Here is a 24,664-nt window from a genome sequence, read left to right on the forward strand (position 1 = left end):
GGTATTTACTACAATTACTTATTATTAATCAAAGAAATTGAAAGTTATTCGACTAGTAATATATAAATAAGAACTATTATTTTTATATTGCTTTTAATAATTATTAACTAAAATTAGTTGATATTTCTCCAATAGTCTAGCTTAAATTTACGGAGGGGTTTAAGTTTATGCGAATCCTATAACGATGGAAGTTCAGTTTGGACCAAATCCTGTAGATGAATCGGTAAGGAACTTAAATATTGCCTTCAGGCTACCGCCTTATGTAAATATTAAGCTTATAAAGCAACTAGCAATAACCTACCGGCATTTCAGAATTTGCTTTACAAACTACAACGGAAAGTTAAGGTGTTTAATACGTCTAATTCATTACCTCACCGTGGATATAATTTGATTACTACATCAAGCAAGTATGGAATTGTTTTTGTTGCATCTCCTCAGGGTGTTTTGTCTGGTAAGTCGTTTAATTATATTTGCTTTTTCTACTGCTTACTCTTGGATAACCTTGATTAATGATTACCATATCAATTTTTTTACAGCTTATACAATCAAAGAACTAATAGACCCAGTATCTGAGCCAAGACATTTGTCAACAAATCTTCAAGTACAACCTACTCACATCGCAGTAAACTGTGATCAAGAATGGCTGGCTGTGGTTGGAGGCCAAATGCTTTTGATTTATAAAATTACTGATTTTCAAAATCCTGTAAGTGACAACAATTCCAATCAATTAACAAAGTTTTACTTTATTAATTATAAATAGGTTTAACTATGTAAGTCTAAGCTGATAATTTTTCCCTATCTGAGGTTGGTTACTTTTGTGTAATTATATGCAGGTAAAGTTATTTTTCAAATTAATATGTTACCTGTGGGTGTTTTTGTGTGTAAATAAAATTAAGATTATTGATACATAAATATAATATAAAGGAGTTAATGACGAAGTACAACAATAAAATAATATTCTTTATTTTCAGGCTGTAGGTCATTCAATTCAAATAAGATGTGAAGTAAGTCCATCTACTTTTCTGTCATCCATACAATGGAATCCTTGCATCCCAGATACAATTGCCTTAGTGTATTTTGATGGCACTCTAGTAGTGAGCCAAGTAAACACTATGCAGAAAAAACAGATACAATCAAATGCCAGGTAAAATAAATGTTAAATATATTAAATGGGATGTTAGAACTGTAATCGCGTCAAAATCACGAAGAAAGATTTTCTCTATATTGGACAAATACAATAACCAGTTAATTTTCAAATAGAATATAAAAAAAATTGAATTGACACCATTTGCCTTGTACTTAGATGAATTGAAAAACTAAATAGCCTACTGAACACAATATGTATATAGAATAATCTCAATATGATGAGACAATATGTAAAATGTCATTTTTACATGTTTCCTTTTTAAAATTAAAGATGTTTAGAATCTCAGTGCAAAAATTAATTTTCTTTTGGAAATCCAGGTGCATGTGTTGGAGTCCAAAGGGTAAACAACTCGTGACTGGTAATGCTGATGGAACTCTCTGCCAGTACAAGCCTGATCTGTCTCCAATGAAGTCTGTGCCAGCACCAAACTTGTTTGAAGGAGCACCCGTAGAGGCACTTGCCATTTACTGGATATCTACTTTCCAATTTGCAGTTGTATACAGGAATGCGTCTGATAATAGCCGACCAGGTACTTTATATTATCACATACATTGAGAATTAATTGGTATTTTATAGTGTCCAGATTGGTAACAGCAGGCTTACTACCGAAAGATACAGTTGAATTTGATTTGAACAAACAAATGATTCATACTTTTGAAATCTGATAATGGCTTGAAATACAAAGGCAGCAGTAATTTCAGCTGGTCAAACATTACAAAGTTGAGTATATCAACAACTATGCTTTTAAACCAAGATTTATAAATATTTATTTCTATCAAAGGAAAAGGAAAAAATTTAACAGTTGGAAGTTACCTTCTAGTTTGAATACAAACTATAGGTTTTTATCTTCCCTTTTTTCATTTTAGTAAAGAGAGTATTCTATCCTTAACATTTTAGTAAGGGAAGTATTCTATCCTTAACATTTTAGTAAGGGAAGTATTCTTACCTTAACATTTTAGTTAGGGAAGTATTCTAACCTTAACATTTTAGTTAGGGAAGTATTCTAACCTTAACATTTTAGTTGGGGAAGTATTCTAACCTTAACATTTTAGTTGGGGAAGTATTCTAACTTTAACATTTTAGTAAGGGAAGTATTCTAACCTTAACATTTTAGTTAGGGAAGTATTCTAACCTTAACATTTTAGTAAGGGAAGTATTCTAACCTTAACATTTTAGTTAGGGAAGTAGTCTAACCTTAACATTTTTGTTAGGGAAGTATTCTAACCTTAACATTTTAGTAAGGGAAGTATTCTAACCTTAACATTTTAGTAAGGGAAGTATTCTAACCTTAACATTTTAGTAAGGGAAGTTTTCTTTCTAAAAAGTTGCTGTAAATAACTGTCTTAAATAATACTGACTCTTTAACTGGCTGGTTTGATTGAGTCAAAATAAGTAAAGGTGGTGTTATTGTCTCAAAAGGTAGTATGTAAGTTAATTCTACTGATTTTAATTTCAAATATTTTGTGTATGATTTCAGTTGTCACAATTGTAAACACTCCAAAAGGTGGAAAACCTTCATGCATGAACTTTGAAGATATTTGCTACAGTATGGGCTCCAACCGACCCTGGTTTTACTATTTACAAGGACTATCCCAATGGTACAATTCTAATTTATTTTATATTTTTAATTTAGGCTAACATTTATATCCCACACTAATAAATGCCCATTTGCTTCTTTGAATCAATATATTTAAATATATTCACTATAAACCTGTGATATATTTGTGTGTCCTTTGGTTTTTAGTCGGTCACAAATAATTTTATTGAACTAAGTATGTTCTATCAAAAATCAATATCCATTACATTCTAGAAAAGTTTATAGAAAATCCGTTACATAATAATTTTTGGTTAACTAAACATTTCATAGTAAAATAGCAAGTACAACCCAAATACTGTGGTTTCTATCTATCCAATAATATAATTTCGTAATGGAGTTCTATAGTTTTTTAGATATATTGATCCTGGATATTTTTATCTTATAATAAAATGGCTGCTATAAATAAATTTTCGTATAAAATAATAACGGTCGCATATTGGCCAACTATACCCATTCTACGATAAACCAATCATCGCTGTCGTGTGAAACCAATTCCCGCCAATTACTGGTAATTACTGCGGTACCTGGACCGACCTACTAGTTTCCGATCATGGCATTACATATGCTTCCTTTAATTCCTGATCTTGGCCCATGCGCTTTAAGCTAAATAGATTATTTAATATATTCCATTTTAATATTCGATATGTGTATATGTGATCGCCTCGATTTACCCGAGCGATAAAAAATATACAGTATTGAGTTGTATAATGTCTATAACATTATAATGACAATTGACCAATCCTGTGAATATACGGATAGCCATGAATTGTTAATTAACAATTGAATTTATCCAAGTTTAAATTTAATTGTTAATTAAAAATGGAATTTAACCAAGTTTAAATTTAATTGTTAATTAAAAATGGAATTTAACCAAGTTAAAATTTACAGGAACCTAATCATAGCGTCGTCATCAAACAGTATGGAAATTGCAACAATGGGGTCCAAAGATAGCGCCAACTGGATACAATGGTGTCAGGTAGGTTTAAAGTTCCTTCCAAAATTATACAGAATCGAAACAGACCAGAGATAAAAAATAAAATTATTGGTAATTCTTTATTTGAAAAACATTATTTTTTATAATGAAGTATCTTGAATATAATTTTTTATATGTTTATTTAGAACTTGGATTTTCATGTGTGTTTCCAATTCAATGCAAACTACGAGAAAGCGACTCAGATTATAAATAATTTGTATTCAATTATACAATTTGGCAACACTGCTATAAGGAATAGTTTTACCTAATAAATTCTTTTGCTTTATACTAATATAAATTCATACTAAACAACCATAAAATTTGCATTTTTTTTAGATTTAAGTTTAGTATGGTATGGCACTACCCTCAGTAGGTATTTCTATATTTAGTATAGAAGAAGCAAAAATCTCTTGTAAGCATTAAGGCTTTCATGAATAAGGGATAATTCACAAGTATATGTACACAACAGTGCACTCTTTTGTATCTCCCATAATTAGATGTACAACACACAGGAGACAACATGCACAATGCACGTACGATACACATGCATGTTTTTACATTGAAGTTATTTTTTTTTTCTACTAAGTACATTCTATATTCCTTTTCTTTAATTTTTCGACTGAGGCGGCAAACTAGCTGCTGTGGTCTCTGGCAGAATGACCAGCGCTGTGGGACATTCTGCTCCTCAGCATAATGCTGAGCCAGGGCCTATTACAGCCACAGCACACACGCATTACACACTTGAAACGAACCGAATGGGAAAAGGGATTTTTTTATTTTTATATCTCTCATATTTTTTCTTTTTTCTTCGATTATTGTCATTTTGTGTGTTAATGTGTGTGTGTGTGTGTTTTCAGTAATGAACCCGTCGTTTTAATCCGCCGGATAAGTTACGAAACAATAAGATGCTTCAATGATCGAACGGATCGTAAAATCGTATCGTGGTTTGCTTCAACAAAATTTTTACTTCTTATATAGAGTGAAATTGATTTCAGAGCGATGAAGCGCGACCGGAGTTACCGCTAACAGACAAAAAAATTGAAAATTATCCCGTTGGTCTGTGTGTGGATACAGCTGCGGCGCACCAATTACCTTGGGGTAAGTCATAAAAAAGAAAGAGTAATCATTTTTATAACTTATAATGAAATATTCTTATATTATGGTTAATTGAAGAAATTAATGGGCAGTTTTCTAAGGAATAAAATTATATTGTAGATTTGTACGATTTGAATTTCAAAAATAACTCCAACAGTACCGACAAAACTCTCCAGATTATACATACATTAATATGGAAACATGGACTTCAATCATTGTCAGAAACTTATCCTTCAACATGATGTGGCATTCCCTCGGACAGGGGCACTCGAACCATTGAGTTATGTAAAAAAATCGTTGTCTGTAAAGTTGGTTTATGCACAATATTTTAACGTGACAACGTCATAACAAAACATTGATGAAATGATTGCATACTAAAGTCTTTGAGTGGAAAAGAGATAGATGCGGCGCAAGCGTGAACAATGACCGTTACGGGACAATTAGTCATGCTTTTTGCGTGCAGTCGGCGTTTATCAATTTACAAGACGTTGTTACGTCAAAATCTAATAAATTCGTGTTTATATCTTCTGTTCAATGTGGAGTTCTAGAAAACATCAATAAAATTTTCTTTTCAAATTCCAAATTTTCTCGCATATTTATTTAATTTGATATTACAGGTGAGAATGAAGTCTTACCTCCCATGCCGTTCCTCTTGGCTTTATCACACACTGGTATGCTGACTATATTCAACATCATCAATTTGGATAAAGCCGCTCCACAGATATGCACACCCATACAACCACTATCATTGCCGGAAGCTGCGTTTACAAGGTACAAATCTTTTTAAAAGTTTTATATACACACAATTGACGGTCCTATTTATAAAGAGCGATATAAAAAAATGGGTGCGTGTACTTATGTAAGCGCGTAAGAAGTTATACTTCTTTGGCATTATTAAAAATAGTTTTTGATTGCATGTAAATAATTAATTACAATTAAATAATCAGACTGGAAAAGGAGTCATTATTGTCAATAAAGTTCAGTTTACATTTGAAAAATTCAATAAATAAATATTTATTATTCTCTTACATTAAGTGTAACATAAATTATATTATTATTCGAATGTTGTTTTAAAATTATGTCCAATGCCGTAGCATCTTCAGTGGGCAACTTCATTATGTTAATTTTGTGTAACGGTGCGCGCGCATCGTAAAATTTCACTATCATCAATTTTTCATAACGCTCCTAAAGAAGTATGACTTTTATTTTTAATTTGATAATTAATTAATTGAATAATTTGATTATTTAATTGTTTGCGTGTAATCAAAAACTATTTTTAATAATGACAAAGAAGTATTACTTCTTACGCGCTTAAGTACACGCACCCTTTTTTTTTATTAAGACATTAACAATTATGAAGAAAAAAATAAGTTGTTGCCTGGAAGAGATCTCTTTCTTATTTAATTATTTTACGTGCAAAGAACTTTTAATAAATAAATGAGATTTTGTTTTTCGTTTAATTTTTTTTAATATTATCATAAGATGTAAACTAGGTTAAGTAATTCCTAACTCTTGTCTCGAATATTAAGATTTTATATTACATTAACTGATTTTTTATTAATTTTACAGTGAAGTACCAAATGATGTGCCCGCGCAACCGCAACAGGTAAGTTTCTTTGAATTAGGTTAAAAAAAACTAAAAATACTTACTAATAAGCTTGAATAAAACAATTCATATAGGTAATTTATTTTTAAATAATTCACAGCTATCACAAGAACCACCAAAACTTCAACCAATCACTCAACAACCACAACCAGTTGCCCAACCGCTACAAGCAGCCAACCAACAGCCTCAACAAGTTGCCCAACCGTTTGCTCAACAAGCGGCCCAACCGTTTGGTCAACAAGTTGCCCAACCGTTTGCTCAACAAGTTGCCCAACCGTTTGCTCAACAAGTTGCCCAACCGGTCGCTCAACCACAACCGACCCAACAAGCAATAAGCCATTTTGGTCAACAATTTGCTCAATCCCAAGTGTTACAAAAAGTAGAGCCACCAACTGGATTATTTTTGGCACAAGGTAAGTTAATGTTCATTGAGTTTTGAAAGCTTTCCTAATAACGCTCGTAGATTTTAAATTTGATTTCTAAATTTTCCTATTAATATATTTTAGATTGAATTTCTGGAAAAAGTCTGATACTTAACTAATATAACTCGAATAATACTCGCAAATTTAGGTTATTACCTGGCACCAAAATATTTTTTTAAATAGAAAACGTAACTTGCCTGGCCTTTTGACTTCAGCGTCTCTCATCCTTAAAGAGGTCGTAGGTTTTGACTCCGGCTGAGCACCAATAGACTTTGTCTATGTGTGCATTTAACATTCGCTCATGGGCAAGGAAAACATCGTTAAGAAACCGGCATACCTTAGGCTTAGACCCAAAAGTCAACGATACGTGGCGGGCTACTGAACAGATACATAAATCTTAGTTTCAGGGCTAAAATTTTAGCGCCAACGGTTAATTAATATTTAAAAAGACAGGAATGTATTATATTTAATTTTAACATACATCGATCGTGTACGCTACCGAACAACTTACGTCGTCGTCAAGAGTAACAATAGACAAAATCGGATTATAATCTTTATTTAGTATTTTTAAGAACAGTTTAGTAATTCTCTTTAAATTTTGTCAAAACCACAAATTTTCAAGTCCAAATTGGTCAATAAAATCAAATTTTTCCTTGTTAAAGTGTCCTAAAAATATTTTTTTTTTATATACATGTGTCTTCACTAAGATCATGGAATATTACGATCTAGCCTAACTTAAGACTAATAAGTAATTTAAGTCTAACCTAATTTATTAAAAAGGATATTTAACATAAGAAAGTGTCCAATAACACTACTTACAGTCTCTATTAAAGGGAAGAAAAAAAAATTTTTTTATTTGAGAACAAATAAAAATTTATTGTTCTCTAAAATTATACATAATTTTTACCATAGCCCTTCAATCTTCAAACGCCCAGAAGCAATCGGCTGCTGCGGTGGCGGCCTCTGTTAAGGTGGGTGAAATTCATTTTCTAAAAAGTTTTTCCAAAAAAAATATCCTATATTTAGTTTTAGTTCTTATTACATTTTTAAGTTATTTTTATTTTAAGTGAAACTTCTTTAGGCGCATGAGGGTAAAATTGTTATGGATAAAACGCAATAATAATAATATTAGCGTCACGAAGATGTGAAGGTTTTTGTCGAAGAAAAGTGAGAGAGCGATTAAGACCGATTGATAGAGAGTGAGAAGGGCTAATTACTTGATAGAAATTCTATTTTTAAAATTAAAATTTCGTAAAGAGAATTTACGAAATATTAATATTTTATATTTTATGCAAAATAATTTATTGAAATCTCAAATGACGAAATGTATACGTAAATTAAAATGCCACATGTTTTTACTATCGAAGAAATAAATTAAAAAAAAAAAAATAATTTGTATTAATTTTCGACGTCTTTTAATATTTTAATGAGAATTTAATTCATTAAACTCCTAACATATCTTTTTTTTTCCTTTTTTTAGTCTCGGAAATCTAAAGTTTTACATTTGTATAAATATGAACAAGAATTAAAAATTTGTTTGCCAAAGAAGTTTCACTTCTGACGTGTACTTTGTACGCACGCAGGTTTATTTTGTGGTTGCTTGTTTAGTTTTTTCCCTTGCTAGCTTGCTAATATTGTAATATAATTGATGTGTGTGTGTAAGATTTGTGACGTCATATTTCTTATATAATCTTATGCATACACGTTGTTTTAGAACTTATAAATAAATAAATATATAGGTTGAAGCAAACGCGCCATCTGCCGCCGAAATTGAGAAGTCGAAAGCGGAAGCCGCTGCTATCAAACGAGAGCAAGAGCAAGTGAATAAAGCCAAAGTTGAACTCGAGTTGAAGAATATACTTATAAAGGAAGTCAACGATTTCCAGTCGGAGCTGCATAGGTTCCGTGTTAATACTTGTGGGAGTCAGATCAAGGTAGGGTTTTTTTACATAGGAAAAGGTCACACTCACTTGGCCGGGATATTTCTTGGAACTTGCCTTATACGCAGATATTGCAGTGCATGAATGCGTTCGTAAAAATACAATGTAAGATCACGAACCAACTTTCAAATTCAGACAATATTTTTCATAGAAAAAATTTAATGTATTTTTTTTTTCGGCACAGAAGAATAGGGACCTGGGAACTTATTTTGACTTTTGGTTGTAATTGTGAAGATTTTAATAAATTGTATTAAACAATTTTGATTTGTAGTAGTAGAACTCTTTGAATCTACTTTTTGGTGGTTAATACGTAGACGATTTAGGACCAAGTAGTGTTTTCTCAATTATTTTTAAAAAAACTAAATTATCCGTTTTTAATCATAAAATGTGGTACTAGAATGACATTCATTTTCAGTACATTTTGGGCTAAGGAATGTCACAGCCTCAGAAAATTGGTAACTATGTCAAAATTTATCATTTAACGTGCATTCCGATTGATACAAATACTGATTGCCAGATCCAACAACAGCTGGAAGCGGTCAAACCGGACTTAGACCTTCGAAACTTGGACGGGGAACAATTAAAAAAGCAATGTGGTCTTGAAGAACTAAGGGACTCCATTGTACACCTCAAACTAGAGCTGGTGAGGGCCTGCGCTGTAGTTGCTGAAGCCAGGACACACGCCGAGTAAGTATTATTGAATTTAAAGGTTACTTGCATATTAGAATTTAATTTATATTACTCAAAAAAAAATACTAATTAAATTGGGACCGATGGAGAGTACGCACAATGACTTGTTCGTAGAACGTAATTTGTTGATTGAAAATTAAGTTTATATTGTAAACCTGTTCACTAAATAGATAGTTTAAAAAAAAGTTCAATTTTTTTTTAAACTTTACAAATACATATATATAGTCAGCTGACATTTCAAGAATGCCATAAAGATTACCTATTCAAAACATGCGTATACGCATTAATAAACTGAGTGAGCGTGCTTCACTTTTAGTCCCTAAAACCCTTTAAAAGGAATACAAATGTAAGAGAATAAATAATAGTTTATAGAAAGTAGAACACACACTTTTAAAGCACATCAAACTAAAAAGTGAAAAATAATTCGATAGACGAAGAATATGGCACAGAGCGCCCCACGCTTTTTCACAATAATACCAGTATTTTTTGTTCATTACCATTTTCAGCCTAAACTAGGAATTATTTTTCACTTTTTAGTTTGATGTGCTTTAAAAGCGTCTGTTCTAGTTTTTTTAAACTATTATTTATTTTTTAGTTAATTTTTTTAATTTTTTTTTTTCGGATTATTACATTGTCATCGATCTTTGACAGGTGCGCAAAGTTTGAATTAAATCTGTCCGTTAAAAGTTGGTCAAAATCGAGTCCGAAGGAGTCGGTTACATACATACATACAGGTGAAGCTAATATAAAGCGTGTTATAAAACGATATAAAAACGGCGCATTCCGATCGACTATGTCTCAACAGCATCTCTTGTTCAATGCTTTTTAATTTTACATTCTCAGCCTCTAGTCTCATTTGAAAATGATTATAGAAACCATATTTTTAAAATCTTTCAGAGCGAAGGAGCATCACGAGTGGAGCCAAGTTGACCCGCTCACCGCCAAACGTTTCTCTTCCATCAAGCAACTTGCGTACTACGTACAGAACCAATTAGATCAAGCCCAAAGGGAGCTGGAGAGCAGGTGGAATGATATGGCTTCGAAGACGCAACGTGGGAAGTATGTATGGCTATATATCAAATCAAAGATTCATTTATTCATATACTAGCCGTTTCGCGCCCGCTTTGCTGGACGAATTAAAATAAATTTTATGTTTCATTATTTTTTTTTTTTTTTCATATTTTTATTATTCTTCTTTTTAACTTCGCGCTAAGAAAATTGAAATATTTCGAAAATCGAGTTTTTAACAGATGTTGACGTTTTGAGGTTCTAGGAAGCCTCCCCGAATGTTTCCGCGGTGAAGTCCGTATGGATAAATTTTCATAAAAGTAAAACAGCAATAAAAAAATGAAGGAACGTTGGAATTTCATAAATAAATAGCCATCTAGGAAAAATTTCGCATCGAATGGTGGTAGTTTCATGTCGATACGATCAGTGGTTTAGGCGTGATTGAGCCTCAAACGAAGACCATTTTCATTATATATATATATAGAAGTAACTGTATATTTAGAGCAGTGTTGGCCTAGTCAACGTGCGACTCTCATCCCCGAGGTCGTAGGTTCGATCTCCGGCTGTGAACCAATAGACTTTCTTTCTATGTACGCATTTAACACTGGCTCGAACGGTGAAGGAAAACTTCGCGAGGAAATCGGCTTTCCTTAGACTCAAAAAAACGTCGGCGTGTTTCAGGCACGCGAGGCTGATCTCCTACTTATCTATTAGATTAAGATATCATGAAACAGATACAGAAGTCTGAGGTCAAGACCTAAAAAGATTGTAGCGTCACTGGTTTATTTATTTTTAATATTTGAGGAAAGAAATATCAAAATTTACATATACGACCTCCCATGTCAAGGGCGAAAAGCGGGCGAGAGCAACTTGCAAGAAACTCTCAGCCACCCTTCTCATACGCTAAGTTTTTGAATTAAGAAAGAAAATTGTAAGGAGCTGTTGGAGGAATTGTGTTGCCATATGACATGCATATGATATGCAGCCCTAAAATCTTGGATGCAGCCCTATTCATATATTTTAATGCAGACTGCATTAAAATATATGAATAGGGCTGGGCTCAATAACTAAAAAGAAATGTTAAAGATTTATGACATACAAAGTTCTTCTAAAAATTGCGCCATTTATGTTTTAGCTAACTTTACTGATATCTGCTCCATCTGTTATCAATTAGTGTAAAAATTCCAATACTAAATTAAGCTTTAGTATCATTGTAATGCTAATTATTGCTTATTGCACATACAACAGTCGGTAAAACATCTTTTTGATTTAGATCAATCGGTTCTGTTCATTTCTCATTTGTTTGTACGTATACGTACGTATATAACGTAATCAAATCATGACATACTTACCCAATGATTTAACCCATGTATCTTCTGTTATTTGAAAATATATTTCTTTAATAAGGTGTCTGAGGTAACCACCTCCTAGACTGAGCTGTAGTGACGTTTACTTATTTTTTTTAGAGGTGACCGTATGATTCGCCCTATACTAGATGACGTATACCAGCCATTGGTGGAGCAGCAAGAAATTCTTTGTCGTCAAAAAGCCGTACTTCGAACCTTAAGAAGTACAATGAATGAGTGCAATACCACGCCCCTTTTCAAATCCACCTCGCTACTGCGGAGCACGCCCTTTAAGAACAAGTGAGTAACTAAATATAATGTTTATTGTAGAAGGTATTTTTTTTTTAAACAATTCCGTGGTACATAGTGCATGTTTAATACATTTTTGTTGTTTAAAGAAAAGTAGGCTTAGTGTCTCTATCAAACAAGTGATCTAATCAAACAAAATTCGTATAAGACCTTAAGTATGTGTGAATGTATAAGTATGTGTGCGTATCTCACGTGTGCGTCACTCTGCATTTGAGATATATGCGTGTGCTGTGTCTGTTAGTTTTTGGAACCTCAGAGTCATGACAAAATTTGTAGTATGGCCTCTGTAGAATCGGAATCCATTTTTATGTAATATAAATTTGTTATCCAGGAGTAAATCCATAAATAATTATCCATATGTAAATATTATCTTTAATTTATGGACATTTTAAGAACAAAAATTTACGCGGTAGGACAAACTAATAACCAGTTTAATAATAAATTTAACAGGGATCCTCTATCAAAATTAACGAAGAACATTCTAAACATGAGTATTGAACCACAAGACAACAAAGATAAAGAGCTATCCGCACAAAAGTTAGACGCGCTTCGCGACATGCTCTCAAATCATAGACCAAAGAAAATTAAACCTGTTAGCGTTGAAGTGCGACAATATATGGAGAACCTAAGACAGAGGTACGAAAAAGGAGTAAAAGAGAGAGCGGAAAAGAGAGATATGGAAAAGCATGAACAGATGAAACTAGAAAAGCAAAAAATTGAGACGGAAATGCAGGAGAAAGCCAGAATTCAGTATCAGTTAATGGAAGCTAAGAAGGAACAAAGAATTGAAGCTGAACGACAAAAAGATATTAAGCCGCAATTTAAAACAGAACTTCCTGCACCAGGTGAGACAATGTGTGCTATGTATTTTAGAGTTTTTTTTGAAGTTATACTTCTTTAGGCGCGTTATAAAAAATTGATAAGAGTGAAATTTTACGATGCGCGCGCACCGTGACACAAAATTAACAGAATGAAGTTGCCCACGGAAGATGCTACGGCATTGGACACAATTTAAAAACAACATTCGAATAATAATAGAATTTATGTTACACTTAATGTAAGAGAATAATAATAAATATTTATTTATTTCATTTTTAAATGTAAACTGAACTTTATTGACTATAATGACTCCTTTTCCAGTCTTTGATTATTTGATTGTAATTAATTATTTGCATGCAATCAAAAACTATTTTTAATAATGCCAAAGAAGTATAACTTCTTACGCGCGTACATAAGTACACGCACCCTTTTTTTTAATTAACAGTCTTATCAGGGTTTTCTATCATTATATGTCTAATGCATGCGGGTTAATTTCCACGTTTTCCTTTACTGTAAAGAGCAATATTGACCTAGTGGCTTCAGCGTGACTCTCATACCTGAGGTCGTAGGTTCGATCCACGTCTGGGCACCAATTGACTTTCTTTCTATGTGCGCATTTAACGTTTGCTCGAACGGTGAAGGAAAACATCGTGAGGAAACCGACATGTCTTAGACCCAAAAAGTCGACGGCGTGTGTCAGGCACTGGAGGCTGATCACCTACTTGCCTATTAGATATAAAAATGATCATGAAACAGATTCAGAAATCTGAGGCAAAGACCTAAAGAGGTTGTAGCGCCACTGATTTTTTTTCTTTACTGTACCAGCTAGTTTTAAATTTCGCATATAAAAAGTTGGTGCAGCCGAGAATTACGTACGTTACGTATTTACGCAAAGACGATCGGACTATATTATGAGAACAATAATATGATAAATATCTCTTTCTCTCTTTCTACAATTCTTGCCATTTCCAGCACCAGCGCCACAATTTAACTCTTTCATAAAGAGTGATCCAAGTCCCAAAGAGACTTCAGCACCTGTGGCCGCCTTTGCATCTTCTATAAAACCGGCTCAACCGACTTTTGCCAGCTTCTCCAAGACTCTTTTTAGCGATGGTATGTTTAATAATGTGCTTTGATAGTTTATACAGTCTCCGAATATGTGGATTGTCTATAATAAATCGTTTATTTGCAAAGAAAGTGGAAGATTCAAATTTATTAGTTACCAGCGGACCCGACTGACAGGTATACATATTTTAAGCGACTAGGATATTAAACAAAGTATGAAAGTGCCGACTTTAGCACCATCTGCCGGATTTGTGAAACTAAACTATCCACGGCGCCACCAAAACTCATTCAAAGCGGTCTAGCCGTTTAGGAGGAGTTCAATGACAAACACACGTACATACATACTATCGTTACCAAAGTCAGGATTACATAATATGGTGGTTAAGTATTCTTTAAGATTATAATTTTCCGCGCAATTTTCTTAGTTTTTTTCTTACATAAGAACGACAATAACAAATACAACAAAAAAGAATTAGCGAAATCGGTCCAGCCGTTCACTTGTGATGCCGTGACCAAGGGAAATAGGGATTCATTCTTATAAAAATAGGCATGCAAATCATAAAAATGGTTAAGTTACTTATAATTGTTGTCAAAACTTCTCTCTATCACATCTTACATTTAGTTAAAAAAAGTGTTTCTATTTAATTGATATGCCCCTTGGTGGGCTGTGCCAATTTTCCATACAAAAATGTACCATTACCGGTTTGTAATGTACCATTATGGTAAAGGTTCTGTGCAAAAGTTTTAGGAAAATGCTAAACTAATATGAAGAGAATTCAAGTTCAATTCGTGGTTTATAAATCATGAATAAAGTTATTGCACCGTTTTAACCTTTCTTAACAATTAAACTTAACTAACAACAATTTAATAGAAAAAAAACGTGTGGCACTCGGGGACTGCCGCGGTAAAGCTATTGCATAGCATGTTTTATTAACTTATGCAGTTATAATTTTTTATTTTTTTTTATTCATGCAGTATTTGTTTTTCTTTGATATTATTTCAATCTAACACTCTACCAGACTCAGACTAAAACGCCTATATAGTCTGTCTCACTCTAACGCGTACCGGCTGCACCGGCCGCGCTCACGCTACGTCGCCGATCTCGTCAGAGAGATGGGAATGCGCAGTATGCGTTCTGTCCCACTCTAACGCGTATTTGCCGCACCTATATTACGTCATCGTATGGTAGGTTTTTTTCGTTACGGAATTTCTTGATTCGGTCGCCACGCTCAAAAGCCGCGACAAAATCTATGCAATAGCTTAAAGTTTAATTCGTTCGGTTCATTCCACTGAAATTCTTACATAGGACCTATTTTACAAACTTTCCTAAACTTAAATATTTCAGTACCAAAACAAGAAGTTTCTTTACCTCAAGTTCAGCCCGTGAAAACGGAAAACAGTCAGCGATCTTTGAAGGATTACTTACAAAGTGACGTCGAAATTCCCAAAATATGCTCTCCCACAGCTTTTGCAAGTAAGTTGTACTTATTTAGGGAGAAAGGGAATGATATATGTTCATAAAATAAATGATGGTAATTAATCTACAAGAATATTTGGACATTCTGTTTATCTAAATATTTATATTTCTCTTCTTCTGGTGCCACTTTAGTGCTAAAGGTTGACTGGTAACAACTTGAATTGCCGGGTATCTTGTGCTAGTCTAAGAAGTCTATATAACTATGACAATTCTTGGCTTTTTACACGCTTTATATTAGCTTCACCTGTATGTATGTAACCGACTCCTTCGGACTCGATTTTGACCCACTTTTAACGGACAGATTTAATTCAAACTTTGCGCACCTGTCAAAGATCGATGACAATGCAATAATCCGAAAAATAAATGAAAAAAAAGAAAAGAAATTTTACTAAAAAATAAAAATAAATAATAGTTAAAAAAAACTAAAAAACACGCTTTTAAAGCACATCAAACTAAAAAGTGAAAAATAATTCCTAATTTAGGCTGAAAATGGTAATGAACAAAAAATACTGATATTATTGTGAAAAAGCGTGGGTTGCTCGATAGACGAAAAATATGGCACAGAGCGCCCCGTGTTTTTTAGCTTTTTAAACTATTATTTATAATTATATTAAATGAAATATGTTCAAAGTATTGCCTATACGAAATTATTTTAGTTTCTTTACATAACAAGCCCTTTATTAACTACAGTAATCCTATTATGGTCGTTACTTTATTTTATTTATTTTTGTAGCTCCAAAAACTACATCAAATTCAGTATTTTCATCAAAACCAATAGCGGAAATGAGTAATATGTTCAATAAATTGACGACTCCTGATACTAAACCAGTCAAGCCCACCCCTACATCAGATGAAACTGGAGAAGTAGAATCTAGCTCAACTCCTATCAAGACTCCCATCCAGCCAGTGAAAGAAAAGCCCCTAGGCAGCATATTTAGTCTAAAACCTACAGCGCCACTAACCAACGTCCAAAATGTTCCGGATGTCCTTAAAAATCAAACGATGCTTGGAAAAACGGAATCAAAACCAAAGACTGAAGAAACACAAAAACCTAAAGAAAATGTACCGCAAGTTGAAGTTAAAATAACGGCTAAAAAGGAAGAATTGAAGCCATTCACCATCCAGAGCACAACTGTACCGCCTTTGTCTACTGCGCAGTCGGTGTTTATAAGTAATGATATATTTTTTAACTCAGCATTATAACTGATAATCTTAATCTTGCATATACTGAAAGTTTAAATTTTCCAGTTGACCCAAAGAAACCAAGCGAAGTTAAAATTGAATCTTCTTTGCCTGCATCGTTTTATACTTCAACTCCTTCGACTCCAGGTACTACTTTCGTCTTGTTATTGAATAACTATAATTAATATTTTAATATACATTTCTTGTTTCTTTCTATTTTTAGCTTCCCCTGTTGCTTCTACACCTCAAGTGTCCGCAACTGTAACAGTAAAAGCTGTTACTTCACCAAAAGATCCACCAACAAATGATACTAAATCTGAAAAAGAGGTTGAAAAACCGGTCCAATCTGTGCCGTCTAAAACCGAATCAAGTACACCAACCACAGCGACTCCTGTCACTATCGAGTCCACAAGTCCAACTGCGAAATCTGTGTTCAGTAGCGCTTCTAAGTCTTTATTCAGCCCTACGTCTGAATCAAAGCCGTTATTCGCATCAACTTCACCAACAACACAGGCCGCTACAACATCAACTCCTCAAGACACTTCTTTTGGTCAGGCGGCTATCACAACATCCACTATTAGCACAACTATTGCGACATCTTCTGCATTCGGTACAGCGCAAAGTGTGTTTAGCGCCGCCAATTCTGCTTTTGGCACTACAACGACCGCGTCCAGTGTATTCGGTACCACTCCAGCTTTCGGCACTTCATCAGTGATCGGTGCTACACCCAGTTCCCCTAGCGCGGTCTTTGGATCGGCCGCTCAAGCTGCTTTTGGTCAAACAACAGGAGCCGGTTTCGGAGTGTCCACTACGCAGTCTTTATTCGGATCAGCCCCGACTACTTCAGCATTTGGTGCCACAACAACAACGCCATCTATATTTGGATCTTCTAAACCAGTGTTTGGGTCGACGCCCGCGTTTGGAGCAAGTTCACCTACCTCCGTTTTCGGTTCCCCGACGACTCAATCGTCAGTATTTGGCGCGACTCCCACGACGCAAGCGTCGGTATTCGGATCAGCGCCTACAACGCAAGCGTCGCCCTTTGGGTCTCCTACTAATACAGGCAGTGGGTCGTTATTCGGTGACGGCGGTTCTAACTTATTCGCAGCTGCCAATATCTCTACCACTAGTGCTTCACAATCTGGAGGCAGCTTGTTTGGAGGAAGGTATGTCGTTCTTGCAATGATTACATTGATATAGTATATACTATATAATATAATCATTGCAATAAATATTTGTAACGTATCTTAATCTTTGGTTTACGCGTGCACGTATAGTGTTTATATGTCTTAGCACTATACGTGCTCGCGTAAAGAAAACTTCTTTAAGACATATATATGTAAATACAAATGTATTCATACATAATTATTCAAGATTTCTGAATAAATAACAATTTCTTTTGGACCGGCATAAGAAATAGCTTTTCGACCTTACAAAAAGTAATATTCTTTAATCTTGATATTTCATCTAGATTGTATATGTTATGTTAGGTTATAAGACATTATATAGTAGGTATAAGACCAAATTCCAGTGGTATGCTTTCTTATGCTATTACATCATAGTTTTTTATTATTATAGTTCTGGATTCGGAAGTGCAAATGCAAACGTCTTTGGGGCCAAATCCACGTTTAGCGGCTCCAATGCGACGGCTGCGAGCATATTCGGGGGCGGATCTTCCTTCAGTCAAAAGCCCGCAAATGATTTCTGGGGCGGGGAAACTAACGCCACGCCATTTGGATCAAGTGGTTTTGGTAAGATGAAAAATCATTTCAGTTATTTATTTGAAGGTGATGAAAATGCCCAAGATAACTTATTGCGTAGTTTTTTCACTGTCTATGGCATGGAGTGTATATAAATATTTTCTTCTCAATATCCATTATTCTGTATTTGACGTTAGCATAATACATGTTCTTATATAGGAATCTATTTGAATAGAAAAAACTGGTTCAAGATACAGTCTTTTCTTCTCAATTTGTTGGTTGCTTTTTTTTGCCTTAGATACAGAGTTTTGTCAGAAGTTCCATGATATTTCATTCATCTTTAAAAACACAGACTGGAATAGTTATATACTTTAATGAAGTACTGACCAATTTAATAAACCAATGTAGTCTACAAAAACATTGAGCTTTAAGCTCATATGCAAAAGTCCGAAGTTTAAATAATATTGTCTACCAACTTCAATGAATGATAAAAACGTACTCTAAACACTACGAAACTTTTAAAATCAACTGTATATATACCTATAATTGCAACACTTGCATTTCGTGTTTTTACTGTGATGGGCGATTTAAAAATTTTACAGAATGTTTTTAGGCATTTTTACGGTATTTTGATGACAATTTAATCTAAATCTAATCTATGGTTTTTATATAGCTCCAGTCATAAATAAGAACAATTGTATTATCTCTAAATAATTAAAGGATTTTTTTAGGTCAAGCAGAATCAGGTAGCTTTAGTCAGCCTTCAACGGCTGGACAACCATTTGGAAGTCCACAGCAGACTGCGTTTGGATCACCTCAACAGCAAGCAGGTATTTATTAGTGATGTTTTTAATGAACTTCATAATAATTTCGTTCATGCAAATGTTTTTTTTTTACTGACCACTAGATATAATTTTTTTTAATATATAGATATACTAGTAGACTCGGCCAAGCGTTGCTGTGGCTAAGAGTTTTGTTATATTATATAATAGTATAATACTTGAATAGTTTCAAGAGAAATGGCAGGAGAACTCCACCATGCTTTTTTGGTGGTTAGGCCATTAAATTGTAGCTTATGTGAAACGTTGGTACTTTCAATACAGCGCTGTATTGAAAGTGCCAACTAATCTGTTAGAATTGTGACTATCAAATAATAAACAAATAATTTGCAATAAAATAATATTGCTGGTATAAATTGAGATGTAAGCCAGTGGCGTAGCTAGGCAACCAAGGGCCCTGGGGCAAATTGAAAAATGGGGCCCCCTGCTGTGTAAACTGATTAGGTTTTATCAAATAAAAATATACAAATACTTTAAAAATGCTAAGCTACTTAAGCTATTTTGTGCACTGCAGGGCACTCGAACAAATGTGTTGTTTAATTCTTTCTTATAAATGCTTCCAATCTCGAATTACAAAACGCACTATATCCGTCAAATTGACGACACTGCCAACCTACCGAAAGAATTTAGGGGAATTCCCTAGGCATAACTTTTGAATTTCTCTCAACTGAGTTGTCATGATTAAAGTGGGGTTGCAACCTGTCATATTTATTTTGAAAATGGGAGAAACTTCTAAAATTTCAGTTCGATCGAGATTTCTGGTAAGGGATTTGAGGGCCCCCTGAGCTTGAGGGCCCCGGGGCACTGCCCCGCCTAGCCCCTAGGTAGCTACGCCACTGATGTAAGCTATCCTATCTTTTAAGTTGGATCAAACTACACACGGTGTGCAAATTTGATTGATATCGGTTCGGTAGTTTAGGAGTCTATAGCGGACAAACAACGTGACACGTAATTTATATATATTAAGATAGATATACTATTTGTAAATTGCAAAGCTAATAAATTGCAATAATAAATGAGGGTATGTATTATGTTATGTATGCTTAAAAGCTTTTTTTCAGCTCCTGGTTTTGGAAGTTCATCTGTGTTTGGTGGGAAGCCAGCTTTTGGTTCCCCTACAAGGTAAATATAATATATATATAGTAGTTTTAATGTTGCTTAAACTTAAAACCAAACATATTCTAAGAAGAATAAAAATAATGTTATTGTCATTGGAGTAAATATTCCTATGTTTTTTCATCATTTTGTAACATATAATTTTAGATGCACTTTTTTTTAATTCTATCTTAAATGATAAAAAAGGGAAATATTTTTATTTTTTCTGAATCATCATATCAAAAATTTCAATTTAAATATGCCCACAAGTTTGGCTTATGTGTTTTTCTTACACAAAAAGGGATATTTTTACTGAATTAAAAATGAAGGGGTTTTAAGGTTTTTATTTATAGTTTGACCTGTGTGTGATATAATTAAAGTATGCTAGATAGTCTTAAAAACTAAAAGCCATATCATGATGAACCTAACAAAAATGTATATATTATACATATAAACATATTCTTCTACAATAGGAGTGTCATCAAAATTGGGCTATTTTTATGGATAATCACGCATTTAATATCATTATTTTTTTTAGTTTTGGTGGATCAGGTTTTGGTGGCGCAAACAAAAGCCCCGGTTTCGGGTCATCTGCCACTTTTGGTGGTGGCGCCACTTTCGGTGGAACTGCCTTCGGGAACACTTCGCCAGGAAAGGCTTTTGGCGGTGCTTCACCAAGTAAGTATTTGTTTATTATTATTACCAAAGTAGAGTGTAATCCAGAGGAATCGAAAGGAAGAGGGGATGTCAAGTTAGGGGCCATCCATAAAGTAAGTCACACGAATTTTTTGAACCCCTCCCCCCGTCCTTGTCACAGGTTGTCACATTTTTAAAAACCCCCCCCCCCCCCCTCCTTATGTGACGTCACACATTTTTTAAATTTATCTTTAAATCCTTACCATTCTAAATTCTCGTGAATTGAGTGTCTCACTTGCATTACAACGCCGCTCTAGAAGTTAAATGACGTTGCATGAGAGATTATCGCATAGTGAGAATGCTAAATAAATATAGATCAAGTTCGTAAATTTTTCAAATTTTTAATTCACATCCAAACTTTGCGTTTTAGTATTTTAAATTTTAACATGAGACGTCACAAAAGTATTGACCCCCCCATGCCCCTCACACGATGTCACACTTCGGTGATACCCTCCCTCCCCATTAACGTGTGACGTACTTTATGGATGGCCCAGGACGGAGCAGAATGGGCTAAAATAGGGCTATGTTAGAGTACCCTAAAACTGTTTGCTAAAAATCTATTAATTGTTTTTTCTTACCAATTATTTGTCTGTAACCAACGGTCAGAGAAAATATTATTTATGACCAAGATAATTATAATTCCATGTATCAGTACTCTGTAATAGCGAGAGTTGCCTACCACACGATCTCAAGCTTGCGTCAGCGCTATATTGGTAAAAAATTAAATGGCATTAAGTTACAAAGTACCGGCTTACGCAAAAATATTGTCAAAAAAAAGTTATACTGGTAATAATTAATACCATAATTTTTAGAGCTAAAGATTTTGTTTGATCGCGCAAAAAATCCTCTGGTCTTCATATTATAGGTTGGATAATTATCCAATGTGTGGAATCAATGCGGTATTAAACTATGTATTCATTGATATACAAAAAACCCAAGATGCACAGTCTCGAATAAAAGTAACGCTCGAATGTGTCCCGAAACACTATTTCTGTCCCTTTCTATAACAGTATGTCTATAACAGTATATGTTACAAGCATATATTATTGCAAAATCAACCTTACGCGAATTGCTTAAAGTTGTTATTACAACGCAGTGTATACGTATTTAAAGCAATAAAATTTTACGACCGACCGTGGTCGGTTAGACAAGGTATTGAGTGGAGTCGAACATGACTTTTTTATTTACAACTATTTAACATAATTTTAAATTTATCCGACTTTTCGGGTGCTTTCCAGCGTGCGTGGTCACGGTGACTGAAGACAAAAGTTGTTGGATGTTAAATAGTTGTAAATTTATAATAATACATAACTTTAATCCGGTTAAAAAGTTTTTTCTTTAAATTAAAAAAAATGTTAATTTGGCTACTTCCTGACCTACACTGTATAATAGAGTAAATATATTTGTCAAAAACTACACACAAAAAAGTTCAAAAGTACATAAATTTATTTATAAAAAAAACACAAATAAATAACATCGACTCCACTTATTAGACGCGAGACTATTTGAAATGAGCGCACAATTTAGAATGTTGCGCTCATTTTTTGAGGACGTTTTTTAGACATTGAGTGTGCATCTTGGGTTTTTTGTATATCAATGTATGTATTTCAAATATTAATAAAACAATAATTGATTAATTCAGCAGGCTTCGGTACCCCGACGCAATCGAACGCAACGTTCGAAAACTTAGCGACTCAGAACACGTTGACATTTGGAAATCTCGCGCAGAACTCTGGACAGGCGCCAGCTGCTGCACCTGCCTTCAACGCGTTAGTATTTATATTTATATATATTATAGAAGTTGGAAGGTTTGTTTCGCTCCCGTGTAAGTTTTGTAACCTATCTGTCCAATTTCTTATGTATAAGTTATCTGTGCCGTCATTATGTGTCAATTGTAATAGGCTATTTGACAGAATGAAAAATAAATTGTTATTTAGAGTAATCTGTATAAAACATGGCTTTAAGAAGTGTAACATAACTAGTAGATAATCGTTTAACACGTTAAAAAAACTTGATAAAACTTGGACAGTTAGAAACAGTATGATGTATATCAAAAATTCAATACGTTCTTGACATTCGGGAGTGATACTTAGCGCTAAGTCTCCATTGTGAGTCTTATTCTAGGTATTGCAAAAGAAAAAGAAAAATATTCTCTATTTTGTTTCAGATCGCCGTCGTTTACTGGTTGGCGTGGTTGATACTCAAGAATAATTTCTTTAAATATTTTTAATAAATGTTTGCTAATCAATAATGTGTCACTTATTATTATATTTGTAATAAAATAATATTTTATTTTACCTACCTTTTTTATTTTCATTCACACAAAGGCCATCTATTTGACAAAGTTTAATAGTAACCAAAAACAATACAGCAAATATATGATAAATCTTATCGTGAGATTCAGAAACGGGACACCACGCGAACTATGTCTAAAATCTAAATCCAATGCGTTTTTGACATATCGCTAGAGAGCACGCTTAGCGCTCCTGAATTTCACGCTTAGCTTTGTTGACTCACCAAACTTGCTGATCACAGAAAGCGCTGTACAGGTTTTTGACCTAGACTATTCGGACGCATTTTAATAATTTTTTATCTGGCAAGTAAATTTAACCTGTCTGTCTGTGTCATCTGGGGCTTGTATGGGAACGACATTTTGTCACGTGACCATTTTCATACAAATTCGTTTGGTGTTAGGAGGTCACGCCTATCGAAAAGTGATTTTGTCTGAAGGTCCTAAACTGAATAAAATCCGCTATCCATGTCCATAATGACAGTTATAGCTTAACACTTTTTACTGTTTCAAAAAATTTTAAGTTTCATAAACGCAGTATTTGACCATTTCAAATCATGCTGGACCTGAACAAGTTCATAATAAATTAATCCAAACAGCATAAGAACAAATATTACATAAGTAAAGTATTGTATTTAGGACAATACTGTAAGTAATACAATAATAAACATATGAACGTATGATTGTCTGCCTAAATAAATAAATTATTATTATAAAATGTTGATTGAATTTCCTGACGTTAATTATTTTTCCCGCTTAATTATATCCGGATAACCTCTATTAAGGTACTTAGAGAAGTTGTTGTAGCTCAAAAAATGTTGAATTATTGTTACTATAGGGTAACCAAACCACCCTTATCAGACTTCATGAATAAGAAAATTGTTAAAGAAAACTGTATGATCAAACTTGATTCATTAGGGGCTCCAAGGAAAATTGAAAAGATACGACGGTTTTTTATCAACTTAACTAAAAGTATGACCGAGTTTTCAACTAGCCAGGAGGCAGTCGCCACTAACTTTAGTGCGCTAACAAGACCAACTTATTACAAAGATACTATTATGCATATTAAATAACCTGCTGACAGACTTTTACTTTTTTTAGACGTACTAGATTGACTTCAACGCAGTCTAAAGTATCCAAAATAATCTACTATTAACGAATTAAAAAAACAATAACCCTACAACCTTCCACGTTTTTGTAACTGTTTTGTGAACATTAATTATGCTTAATAGACAAGTAGTATAGTCGACAAGTTGAAAATGGAACAAAATAGAGATACTGCTCTTAAAATTATGTGCGATAGCTCATTGGATCCGGAATGACGTCTAGAAAAATGTGCTAAAAGCGTGTATTAGCACATAAAAAATT

The 24,664-nt window shown here is 33.7% G+C and overlaps 1 protein-coding gene across 3 annotated transcripts; it reads left to right on the top strand.

The window, feature by feature from the left end:
• Positions 1-23,303, top strand: LOC125049447 (nuclear pore complex protein Nup214-like). 3 transcript variants are annotated; one of them, XM_047648755.1, is made up of 29 exons: positions 1-223; positions 313-451; positions 537-703; positions 972-1,144; positions 1,465-1,676; positions 2,625-2,745; positions 3,633-3,720; positions 4,713-4,815; positions 5,430-5,583; positions 6,382-6,418; positions 6,519-6,612; positions 6,661-6,831; positions 7,753-7,811; positions 8,580-8,774; positions 9,298-9,467; positions 10,368-10,529; positions 11,945-12,124; positions 12,584-12,978; positions 13,925-14,065; positions 15,363-15,491; positions 16,228-16,665; positions 16,743-16,823; positions 16,900-17,842; positions 18,255-18,427; positions 19,108-19,206; positions 20,277-20,337; positions 20,849-20,988; positions 22,649-22,775; positions 23,174-23,303. In XM_047648755.1, exons 1-29 carry the CDS (start codon positions 185-187, stop codon positions 23,202-23,204), a joined length of 5,022 nt encoding a protein of 1,673 aa, XP_047504711.1. In that variant the 5' UTR covers positions 1-184; the 3' UTR covers positions 23,205-23,303. The 3 variants fall into 3 exon arrangements, with proteins under 3 accessions (XP_047504711.1, XP_047504712.1, XP_047504710.1); XM_047648756.1 differs by having other exon boundaries at positions 6,685-6,831; XM_047648754.1 differs by having other exon boundaries at positions 6,519-6,831.
• The last annotated feature ends 1,361 nt before the right edge of the window (positions 23,304-24,664 follow it).

The sequence above is a fragment of the Pieris napi genome, chromosome 5 (genome assembly GCF_905475465.1).
Source record: "Pieris napi chromosome 5, ilPieNapi1.2, whole genome shotgun sequence".
NCBI classification, from domain to species: Eukaryota; Metazoa; Arthropoda; class Insecta; order Lepidoptera; family Pieridae; genus Pieris; species Pieris napi.